The sequence below is a fragment of the Melanotaenia boesemani genome, chromosome 16 (assembly GCF_017639745.1).
Source record: "Melanotaenia boesemani isolate fMelBoe1 chromosome 16, fMelBoe1.pri, whole genome shotgun sequence".
NCBI lineage: Eukaryota > Metazoa > Chordata > Actinopteri > Atheriniformes > Melanotaeniidae > Melanotaenia > Melanotaenia boesemani.
In genome coordinates, this window is record NC_055697.1 from 23,049,716 (window position 1) to 23,062,523 (window position 12,808).

Consider the following 12,808-nt stretch of genomic DNA (forward strand, 5'->3'; position numbering starts at 1 on the left):
ATATAAAAAACAGTACAAGTGCAGAAAACCCATACGGGCTTATTTTAAAGCCTCCACCTCAAAGTTACTTTACAGAAGAATTACATTTTTGTTAATTTACAATTTATACAATATAAGTTACAGTTCCACAGATCAATGAGATTTAATTTGAACTTTTTTCAAAAATTTCTTATAAGATTTAAATAATCTATTACTTTCCGCCAGATGTGAAAATTGTTTCCATAATATGCAGCCTCTGTATCTTAAAGAAAACTGAGCTCTGGATGTGACATATTTAGGTACATGAAAGTGTTGTAATTGACGAGTATTGTACCTGTGAACCTCTGCATTAGTTTTAAAACAAAGCATAAAATGTTCGGGGATAGTACTTGGATGGAATTGCATTTTATACATGAAGAAACAAATTTGCATAATACTGAGATCATAAATGTTAACAATATTAGGTTTGTAAAACAAACCATGGGATGGAGTCAAAGGCTTAAAATGAGTTGCAATTCTGACAAAACGCTTTTGAAGAATCAAGATTTTATTCAAAGCAGATGGATAGGTGCTTGCCCAAACAATATTGCAATATGATAAATAAGGATAAATCAAACTGTAATATAGAGTAAGTAAGCATTTTGTATCAACCAAACAACTAATTTTCCTTATGATTCCTAATGATTTATTGAGTTTACTCATAACCCAATCGATATGTTCCCTCCAATTCAGGTTCTCATCAACAATTACGCCTAAGAATCTTGTGGCAGAGACCTGAGTTAGCTCAGCAGAAGCAATTTTAAGTTTATTTGTTAAAATATGATATTTTTTTTAACACTAAAAATAATGTAATTAGATTTTTTTAAATTCAGACATAATTTGTTCAGTTTAAACCATTTGTCATAAGCAGACAATCCAGCATTTGCTTGGTTCATAAGTAAATTACAGTTTGAATTAGATATAAGTAATGTTGTATCATCAGTAAACATTATTGGAGTAAGCTCATTAGAAACATTAGATAAATCATTTATATAAATTAAATTTATATAAATTAAAAAGTTTTATTTGAACCCAGAACCAGAATACAGGGCATTTTCCCAGAATTTGTTAAGATTTTAATTTGCAAACTTTTATGAGTTTTGTGGTAAAGATACAGAAATTTGTTTTCTTCCGAGGACTTTTCCATGAAGGTCAAGTTTGTGCCGGTACGGTTGCATAACACGCAGAGCAGCACATGGCCACTGTAGACTGCTAGAACTCACTGAAGGTCTTTGGCATTTAAGGGATTCTAATTAGATTTCCCAATAATCCTCATAGCAATTTTCTCTGTTTTAAGTCTGTTTTTGAAATATATTTTCACATTTTCTCTGTTTGGAAGGAATCATTTAAATGATGACTGTAATAATAACTAACCACTTCTCATAACTAAAGCAATCATCTTATGTAAAAGTTGGGGGAAAAAAATAGCCAATTTTACTTACAGGCATAAGCATGAGAATCCCTATGTCGGTAAGTAAAATGAAGTTTGGCCTCAGTGGTATGAAAAGAAAATGCATAAGAATTCTCATTCTTATGCAGGAAAACCATTTCCTGTCTTCTGCCATGTTTATGTACCTAGGGACAGTAGTTCATACCTGTGCAAACATCCTTAAGTAGGGTTTTGTGTTCTTAAGTAAATTACGTGCTGCATTCACTTGAACTTGGACATCTAAGGTTCACCGTGTAAAGGTCAGTTTGCATTGGGATATGTATACATTTTACATTAATAAATTATAAAATCCTAAATTTATTTAAAATAGTAATGCTGTACTCATTTTTTGTAGATTTAATTTATAGATTTGCTTTCTCCTTAACTGTTTACAGATCAGCTATTTTCATCAGAGGTACCCAAAACTGCAGCATATATTGAGAGAGATGCACTTAAAGTACTTCTGTGTATTACAGAGGCAAGAACAAATCGTTTTTTAGTTTTAAAGAATTTAGGCTAACTTAACCAAAACACTTTTTTTTGATAAGTTAACTAGCTTTATACTATATACTATTTAAAGACATGTAAATATCTGGGGGACTGCGAATTTAAACAGCAATTAACGTTATTTGAAATACTGCGACTTTAAAATATCGAATATAACTGGTTTTACTTACAACATTTCCCATTCTGATAGACTTGCTATTAATCTTATTCTATTCCTCTACTCTATTCTACCATCCACAAATCTTCACTGCATGACATAATGTAGGCGCTTGTAACCAAGAGAAGATCCAGTTAGCTCACATATAAACCGCTTTAACTCCTAACTCTCGCGATAGTTCGTTCATTAACCGGCAGAGACGCACGGGATACTAGAATGAGATGATGAGAGAAGTGCATAGTGGAGGAGAATTAGACGCCGAGCAGAAACCGTTCAAATCGAAAGCAGGAGAACAGAGCGAGACGGTAGGATGTGTGTGCGACTGTGAGTTTGCGTGAAAATAGAGGCGTGGTGCACGAGGGCACGGGGTTGATGCTTCCCTGAATGACGTCACTAGTTTTCCTGCGAGTCAAAACAACCGTTGGCTGCAGTAACGGTAGCTACTCGCAGCTTCTCGGAAATCCGTTTGAAGTAGCTCCAAACGATTATTTCTGCCCCGGCTCGAAACATCAACTGCTTAGCTTAGCTTAGGATCCCGGATAGCTTCACCTCAATCACTCAGAAGGGAGGAAAAGGAAATAACCCGAGCGGTTTGTGAAGAGCAGGTGCACTGGGATAACACGGTACCTGTCGCCACAGGTAATACTGCAAGCTAGCCGCACTGTTTTGACAGTAAATATGACGTGAACCACGTTAAAGCTAGCTTGATCATGCGGGTCATTGTCATAAGAACATGTGTTGGCCCCGTGTTTGACACTTTGGGGTAATGCTTTGAGAAATAACATACAATCTATGCCCCTTATTTGAAGTTGATAAATAATATTTTCAATTGCTTACATCCGTTTTCCACCATATTGCGTGTAACATGCATCAGTAAACCGACAGCTCTCACCGTGACGTGCAGTTGTTACTTCTGTTTGTATTATTTGTGATCTCAGTAGCAAGGAGGATACTCGGATTAATCCTACCAGCTAAATAAACTCACATAATGTTATATAATACTGACGTCAGAGTCGAAAGCATGACCACTGCTTCAGTGTGCAAACTTCATGTCAGCTCTCCCTTACACATGGACAGTGTTATGGCTCTTTCACTACCTGCACCCTAACAAGTTTAATGGCCGCACACACCCAGTACACTCCCAGTGTTTGCAAATTGTTTTAACATACAAAAGAAAACAAAGTGAACCCTTGAATCCTAAGAAGGCCTTAACATAAAGCTTTTTCAACGACTTGCATGGTCTTAAATGTTTTGCTTCCTTAGCAGCTAAATGTTCTTGTCTGGAAAATGAGGGCCATTCACTTGTAATCCCTACCCACCATATCCTATCCAGGGTGCACAAGAGACAGGTTTCCAGTGAGAAAATAAGGACCAGTGTCGGCTAAATGAGGAGGATTTATGCTGATTAAAACTTAAGTGAAAGGTTGATTAGTTATCAGCTTATTAGAAATAGGGTTAACTTAAAATTTAAAGCACCATGGATGAGTAGTAGACATCTACCAACAATAACACAATTTTAACATGAAAAAATAAATGAAAGCATCAGTATGGCTTTTACTTGCCAGCTGCATAAAACACAGAATTCAATCGTCCTAGATAAAAAGGCAACCATAATTATCATGCCCCGCTAGGTAACCCTTGTAGGATATTGATTAAGATGAATGCTTTTATCAGATGTGCATTACATGAATAAAAAAAAATGGGTTTAAACGCATCCTTGGTGTACTTAGTGTGACTCTTCAGGTCCTGCCAAAGGCTGGTTTTCATTAAATGGGGATAGTGGGTTCACTTCAGTGGATGTCGGCCAGAGTTTGTGTGAGGCCAGTGATTGGGGCGGGAAGGGTTGAAGAGAGGTGAGATGAGTTAAGATGTGCTGGTATGTCCTGACAAGAGGATTGTAGGGTAGCTTTCTCTTTAGAGCTCATTTACCATGGAATGATCACCTTTGGAATATCTTATATAATGCTGTCTGCATAATGTTATCATTTTAAAAAGAAGCTATTTTATTTATTTTTTTAACATGTTTTAGCCAATTTGCAAACATTGGACATTCTTGTGATCTGTATACAAGTTAGCACAAGTTAATAGATTCTCTTCCATCTTGGCTTTAGTACATGACAGTAGTAGTGGCAGATATATATCAGTGTATGGCAATGTGTATGGCAGGGATCACCAATGCCAGTCCTCGAGGCCCGGTGTTCCCTACTGTAACACACCTGATTCAAATAACATCTCCAACAGCTTGTTGTCAAGCTCTGCGCAAGTCTGTTAATGACTCATTCATTTGAATCAGGTGTGCTGCTGCAGGGAAACATCCAATATCTGCAGGACACCTGTCTTCAAGGACCAGTGTTGGTGATCCCTGGTGTATGGGATAACATTGATAAAACATCTACCAGACTTGTCTTGAAGAGTGTTTGGAAGTTGTTTGGGTCTAAACGTCGGCCTCTTTGAAGTGGTTCTTTCAGGGTCCTAGATAACGATAGTACGGTGTTATCCAATTACCCTTTAGATTATTAGTCAAAATTAAAACTAATTGTGGGTCAATTCAATAATTTGTGCAAAGTTGTTTTGTTCTAATTTTTTATGAATTTCCTTTTCATCCAGTTAAAACTTCTTAATCATGTTTACTATGTGGCAATGGTGGGTGAGGTTCATGGGTATTATGGTATGCATATTTGTGCATTGGACAGTTAAATTTAAAAAGGACTTCAGAAACAAATATGAACTTCTATAAATGTTACACTATATTAGTAGTTTAATGTCTCAATCATTATTTCAATTTCCTTCTTCAGTCTTCATGTCACTCATGATTCTATATTTCCTCTCTGCAGTTTTTTTTATTTCTGTCATTGTTGCCACATTGTTGCAGTTGAACATTATGAAATAAAGGTTGTCCATCAGGTGTTTTCCCTGTGCTTCCCCATGGTTGGTTCATCACAGCAGTACATGCATCACCATAGCAACAGTCGTTCTGGTGACAAGAGGTTACCAATGTCTGGATTCCCTTCTCTTCTCTTCTCTTCTCTTCTCTTCTCTTCTCTTCTCTTCTCTTCTCTTCTCTTCTCAGTACAGTCTGGACTATGGCTGTCCAGATTAAAATGAAAGCTAATGTGTCCTTGACTAACACCACAGTGCTAAAGTGCAATCCAGTTCGCATTTACGTACTGTTTTAAATAAAGAACTGGGTCCCCTTTAATATGATTACTCGGGGTGAATTTTCTTTTCTTGGTAATTAGTGGTAATACAGCTTCTTATAGTTTTTATAGAACATTCTTTTTTTTCTTAAATACCTACATGTCTCCAAAATGAATTGTGGGCTAAACAGTTAATTTTTAATGTAAATTAAACACATTATGTTTTCCAAGTACTGCTTAGAGCAGCAACTCCGGACTTCTTGAGCCAGTGTCCTGCAGGTTTTCAACAGGTCTATGTTGCAGCACACCTGATTCATGGGTCGTTAAGAGGCTGGTGCAGACCTTCACAACAAGCTGTTGGAGAACTATTTCACTTTAACCAGGTGGGACACATTGCATAGATAGATCCATGACCTGCAGGGACACATTGAAAACCTGCAAGACTTTGGCTCAAGAGGTCCGGAGTTGATGATCCCTGGCTTAGACTGAAGCTTAGGCAATTTCTACCTCCACCAAGGTAGAGGTTATGTTTTCAGCAACATTTGTCTGTCTGTCTGTCTTTCTGATAGCAACATAACTTAAAAAGTTCTGAATGGATTTTGATTACATTTTCAGGAAAATCAGAAATGGAATAAAGAACAAATGATTACATTTTGGGGGTGATCTGGATCACTGTCTGGATCCAGGAATATTTTAAAAGATTCATTACTATTGGGAGATAGGAATAATTTTGCTATTGCAGCTTCTCACTCAACAGATAATGTCTAGAATCATTGGAAAAAAAATTGATGTCATGGTAGATGTTTAGTACACTAACTTCCACACTATCATAGCCATTTGCATTACCTTGGTGTCTAAAGGTATGTTTCCAGGGTCAATGATTCTAAATATGATGTGGTATTTATGCTGTTAATGGAAATAGTGATATTTTAGCTTAAAGCATACATAAGAGTGTTGGCATTGGGGTTGGTAACTGGATAGAAAGTTTGGCCTTCTGGGGTTTTTCTCAGTTGAGTGACGTTATGGCTTGGTGGATGTCTGCGCTCTTTAAATTCTTGTTTTTTTTTAACACTGACATGTTGACATATTTTAATTTATTATTTAGTCACAAGATTTCATAAAAAAAAACAAAAAACAAAAAAACAATGCACTTATTTAAGTTGATATATCCATCCAGTAGCCTAAAATGAAAAGATGCTTTGTTTTTTTTAATCATGACATTTATTAAAGTTGCCTTCGATATGTTACATGTCTGCATCTCTTCACCTGGTTTCCAGTTAATCACGATTCTGCTGCTTCAACATTAAGTAAAGCACAAAAAAAAAAAAACTATCCATGGGTATATTTGTCGTCTGAGAGAGTGTTCCAGCCTTCGCTCTGACGCTGCAGTCCCTCCCTCCATGTGTCTGCAGCAGTGCAGACACTAGCTGATCTGAATACTGATTTCCAGCAAGAGGACTATGACTGTAGCCTAACCACAGTAATGCTGATCTCCATTCAAGCCAAGCAGTGTAACGTTTTGCGGGTTGTGTAAAATAGCGTAGTAGGGTGCATTTGAGGTGAACGCAGCAGCTATGCAGAGAGGGGGGAGATGGAGAACAGGAGTGAGACGACAGAGAGGTGCAGAGATTTGCTGAGAGAAAGCGAGTGTGAGAGCATCCCTAACTGCCGTTGTTGCTATTTTTAACTAAGCTCTACTCCAGAGTCCTGAGATGCTCTCCCACCTCCCACACAGACAGACAGATCAGCCTACATGCACACATTAACAAAATAACCTAACATACAGAAATACAGTAAACTCAGACAGCTAGACTAGATGTTGTACTCAACATCTTCTAACCACAGCAAAACTGTCTGTGGCTGAAGCAGAAGTAGAGCTTAGAGATGTGGGTTTAGCAATCAAGGTCAGTTTTTACTTCAGCAAGAGCTGAGCAATAAATTCATCCTGTTTATCAGAGAGTGTTGGCTTTAGAAAGAGGAACTGGGTGTATGATTGGGTGGGTGGGGGAAGAGGAAGCATTTGTCCCCACAATAACTTGTTGTCTCTCCTGCCAGTTGTTGTGAAGCAGAGGAGGAGAAAAATAAGTCCATGCCTTACTTTTTTTTTTTTTTTTTTTCTTTTTCTCCTTTCACTTCCTTCCAGGCTGAGTCACTACTGTTGAAGAGGAAGGTCTGGAGAGGGAACGCGAGAGGAGGAGGAGGTGGAAGAGGAGGAGGGGGAGAAACAGAAGGAGAAGAAGGGAGGCAGTGCAGGGAGATAAGCCACAACAGGAAGCAAAACGACACTCACACACATAGACATACACGCCGCATGTTTGTGTGTATCTAAGAGAGAGAGACTGCGCGGACTAGAGGGTGAACGGGAAAGGAAGGGAGGGAGAGTGACGCGGAGGCTGGGAGAGCCAGCCCCCCCCCCCCACCTCCACTCCTCTTCTCCTCTCCCTCTCTTTCTCTCCTGTCCTCCTCTCCTCCCCTCCTCCCTCTCCCTCTGTGTGGAGCAGGCGTGTAGCGGCATCAGACGCGGCGTGAAGGAACCATGAGCGATGTCACCATCGTTAGAGAAGGATGGCTCCAGAAACGGGGTAAGTACATCCTGAACCTCTCTTGTTCTACTTCCCTCCACTGTGCCTCTCTTTTCTCTCTCTTCTTTTCTGCCTCTTGTCTAGACTGAGGGCCTGGCCATGCCTGTCCACATGTGCCGGTGGGAGGATGGAAGTGTTTGCGATTGTGTGTGTGATCACATGGATGTCTGATTATCTACTGTCCAAGTGTACCCTATATGTTTGAGTGTGTATCATGATAAGCCTAGCTGGATGTTTGCTTGCTAAGCCTCTGTGTGGTTCATTCAGGTTGTGTCTGAATAAGCAGTGTGCAAGGGTATGTGTGTGTGCAGTTACTGTAGTAACATCTACAACACCCTTAGACTGCATGGAGAAATGCTTTTTTTTCTCATAATAGTGTCTCATCTAGTTTGTTAAATCAAATCAGTTTGAATTTCTGAAGTGGTGTCAAACAGAGATGTGTCTTAAACTCAGAAGATATCCTAAATGGTGTCATTGAGAGTCATAAGACATGGGTTTGAGGGAGCAGTTGAAGCTCTGAGGCATTGTGACAACACATCCTGTTTAGAGCCAGCTGTGTGAGAAATAAGGAAAGTTTGTTACAGTTGAAGAGCATGTAGCAAAAAGTATCACTTCCCTCTTGTTAGACCTCAACAGCCAGCAACCTGCTCAATGAATTTGCTGCAACAGGTGAAAAGTCATTTGCATTGATTGTGGAGGGGGGGTCAGACTTAAACACAAGCAGCCAAAAAACTGATGATGTAGCTCTGTGATGGCTGCAGTTCTGGATGTGCACTTTGGGGCTTTGTATGTTTTGTTTTTTTTCTTCTTCTTTCCTCTAATGAACCACAATTTCACAGAGTCGTGTGTCTGTTGGAGCTGATTCCTCCAGGCACAAGTTGAAGTGTTTCTGAATTTATGTGTGTGTGTTTGGGTAAGAGGGGATTTCCAGACTTTTAAGCCAATGAATATCATTCCTTGACTATGTGATGGTGTCTAGGAATGTGTAACAGAAACTGTTGAACAGGAAGTGACATGGATGCATAGTTCACAGCAGGTTTCTGGGTAATGTAGGCTCAGAACCTGCTGCTCCTCACTGGATGGACTGCATGCTCTTTTGCTCTGTCAAAGACATGCAGACACACACAAGCAGAAGACAGCATGTATTCTGAAGTAAGGGGGGGGGGGGGGGCATTGTTTTTATGTGTCAGCGTGCTGGTGCGATCCTCATTCGTGTGTGCATATTAGGGGAAAACACATTGCCCTCAGTCACGACGCAGCGATACCGGGGTCTGTCAGCATGAGAGAGAGGTTAGGGAGGGAAGGAGGGGTGTTTGTTTGTGTCAGGAATATGAATGCTTGTCTGCATCATATGCTAAATCTTTGTCTGTGTTGGTCTGTGGGGAGTGGTGCAGGGTCAGTGTGCTGACTCACTGTCCAGGTCATGATACAGCAAAAGCTGCAGTTTTTGTCATCAGACAGCTTTTTACTGAAATGAAACATTAGTGAGACACGGCAATATAGTGAAACATCTACTCAGAAAGATACACATGCCCAAGAAAAGCTGTTATGCTACAGTTACTTCTCTCTGTGTGTTCCCTGCATGGAAAGTGCTTCACTGTGCAGTTTTGGTGACTGTTGTAGTTTACCTGAGATCATTTTAACAGATAATCTTTAATGGCTGTTTTTGAATTTTTGTCAATGAGTTTCTAGTTTTTAATTTGCTAATTGGTCTGGTGAGAAATGTTTGTCAACTGACCAAAACACAAAGTATCCCATATTGTGGTGATTTTTAATGGGAAAAGTTGCTCAGTTATTACAGGTATGTAAATGAATGATGCAGAGACACATCAAACTACATACGTCAGAGGATGCTGATTGTTATTACTGCTAATGAATTGCCCACAATAACAGCAGCACAAGTATCTTAGTAGACTTGGCAGTGCTGATATAAATGTGCAGCAATAATTTAAAAGCTGTAAGTTTTTAAAACTCTATTTCCTCACAACCATTAGTTCATAAATGATCTTGCAGCACAGAGGCAAACATTTGGAAGATCATCTCTACAAAGTACAGTAAACTGTGTCCTCAGATGACTGAGCCTTCTCATCCACTCAGGGTGTGGAGTGCAATCAGCCGAATCATTTCTTTATGTGATGAATAGTTATTATCAAAACAACAAACTTACTGGAGGAGCATTATAACAGATGTTTGAAAACCTGTTATATTCCTTATTATTAATACTCAATGATCAGAACGGTACTTTAAGAATAGTGGGAAATTGAGTGCAGGTGTAGCCTAGGGAAGAGCTTTGTGTTGTGTGTTTTGAGGGCAGATGTCAGATGTTTTGCTCTCCTTTCAGTCAGCAACACTTTTAGTCTGTTTAATCTCGCGGTGAAAATCTTAAACCGAAGTACACGCACCTTCATTTCTGCTGCAGCCAGGACTTTACCTCCTGTAAACCCGAGTGAGGCCACAGAGGTCACACTCAGCCACTGTTGCAGTGGATACTGTTACCTCCACCAGCATCAGCCCACACAGCAGTCAGCACAACAGATGGCCAGGAGGGACGGGAGGAACAAGGAGAACAGCATCGTCTTTTCTTTGACACTCTGCCTGTCCCCCAGAGGTGTTTTATTTTTTTTTTTTTTCAGCAAAGTTACTAATCAGAAATGATACATCTTTGTCAAAGTAAAGTGAGTCTTGGTAGAGAACTGTTTTTGAAATGATGGAAGATCAATGACTCATTGTTTATCAGGGTTAGGGTTTCTAGCAATCACATATCAGATAATGAAAAAAGGATGTTGTGTATGCTACCCTCTTCCTTTTATTATTGAGGTTACTGACAGCTTTTTGAGGGTCATACCTTCCTTTCAACATAGTTACCATCATGAACAGCTGAGATATTATCTAACTTGATTTTAACACAACCAATGCAATTATCTCAAAGGTAAACATTGTATTTCCTTTTTAACCTTCACCTTATTGAAGATCTTATGTAGGTAGGTTAAGCTTAAATTGGTTTACTGTTAGCTGCATTTTGAAGTTAAAGAATTTAAACAATATCTCAAGCCAAGAGTTCTCTGCTAATAAACTACTCGATTCTCAAACACTGTGATCTTAAATACGAAGCAGATAGTTTACTAATTTTGGTTTGGAAATTTCTCTTTGGTTTAATGTGATGGAATCGTGAATTAAGTGCAGTGTTACATTATTTAACGTGCACATTCTCTTGAATGTTTCTGTATTGCTCCAGCTGGGCATATCTTGACATGATATCCAGAAGTCTGATCATAGTGTTGGTCTGACTGAAATGGATACAGTCAGAAAGTGGCTCTATTAGATACTGTCTTTATAAAAAATCCTTTTTTTAAATGTGTCCCAGCATGCCTACATCTTGTCATGATCTTATGAGAAATCAATATGTATTGAGAAGCAACACCATCTTTTAGCAGCTCTTCCTCCGTGCGTCGTCTCTACCATGTAATCCCTCTGGGAACTCAGTTTGCTTTACTGTATTCATTATCCTACTGTGGGGTTCATTGGGTGCAGTGCAGTGCAGTGAGGCAGCCATCTTGGCTCAGTGAGTTCAGTGAGTTCAGTGTTGCTGGAGGCTGGCTGGCTGGCTGGATCAGGTGGCAGTGCCAGATCTCTGATATCAATCACCAGTCGCTACTGCCGCCACCGCCACCACTGTCTGCTGTGTCCCTCTCCTCTCCTCTCCTCTCCTCTCCTCTCCTCTCCTCTCCTCTCCTCTCCTCTCCTTTCCTCTCTCCTCTTTTCTCCTCTCTTCTCTCCCTGTTTCTCCAACTCACATGCATATACAGGGCAGTAGCTGACAGGCAGACATTGCAGGCTTTGTTATGAATGGCATCCTCTTGCACATCCGGAGGAAGTGTACGCTCCAGTGTGGCTTTACAAACTGTCTCCATTGTCCTAAGAATGAGTCACTCTACACTGCAGATAATGGCAGTCAGCCAGACAGACTGACAGCATAGCACAGACGGACTAGTCTGCAGAGCCCACAGACAAATAGCAAACGAAAGACAGGCAGAGAGACAGATAGTTTGATAGATTCAACTGCCATAGAACAGAGGGAGGTGACTCAAAATTAGCAGGTGCACCACAATCTAATCTAAACTTGTTGTTTATCACCTTGTTTACCAGAAATTTTGATAATAGACCTTAAAGGTGTAGGTAAGGAGATGTTTTTAGGAGCATTTTTTATATTATATTGCTTAAAATCCCCTTCACACCATGATTGCAGCCAGTTAATTAAATGCTCTAACACAAAAATAATTTAGTCACCTGTAGAATGGACGAGACTGAGAAAAACACCATATCCAATCATTTTAACTGGCCTGTTCTAAAAGATTGGTTGGTGATATGTCTGTCAAGCTCAACTGCCATTTGTCTCTCACCCCCTCTGCTCTTACCCTTTTTCATGCACGAATAGCATGCTTTCAGAGGCTTGGAGCACTTGTAGAGGCAATGGTGTGAGAGCTAGAGCTTGGCTAGCTAACTTCATCAAATTACAGTACACACTTAAACGTAAGGGACATTATGACAGAAAAGGTGCCTATATCAAGTCGGAAAAGAAAAACTGTTTTAGAGAAGTCACTTCCAAGAAAAAAAGCTGATAGAGAGCTGAGCAACAGCTCTACTACTTGATAGGTAAGATAACATTATGTCTATATGACTTTTGGAAAATATTAATTGGTAGTCGCAGTATTTCAAACATGCTTGAATTTTTCAAGGTGAATCTGGTTGTGTGTGCGGTTTACCGACTCAACTTAAATACACACATCACCATGAGGAAAACGTTAGCGAAGATTAGCGAATCAGTGCTTGTGAACCCTCGGGAACAAACATTGCGCAATTCTGTGCTTTGGAGGCGTGGCTTCAGGGGAAATCTGAAAAAAAGATGTTTGGACTTTTGAAATATGTCTTTCCAAAATGTAGCTTGCTCAAACTGTTTTTTCAGGATCTCTTACCCTTC

The 12,808-nt window shown here is 39.6% G+C and overlaps 1 protein-coding gene across 3 annotated transcripts in view; it reads left to right on the forward strand.

Moving 5' to 3' along the window:
* The first annotated feature begins 2,294 nt into the window (after positions 1-2,294).
* Positions 2,295-12,808, forward strand: part of akt3a (v-akt murine thymoma viral oncogene homolog 3a) — a 56,361-nt gene continuing 45,847 nt past the window's right edge. The window contains exons 1-2 of one of the 3 annotated variants that reach the window (XM_042009821.1): positions 2,295-2,416; positions 7,392-7,830. In XM_042009821.1, coding sequence (XP_041865755.1) covers positions 7,785-7,830 — 46 coding nt within the window. In that variant the 5' untranslated portion in view covers positions 2,295-2,416; positions 7,392-7,784. Of the gene's footprint in view, positions 2,417-2,465; positions 2,751-7,391; positions 7,831-12,808 lie in introns of those variants that run through there. The other 2 variants (XM_042009820.1, XM_042009822.1) reach the window with 2 other exon arrangements.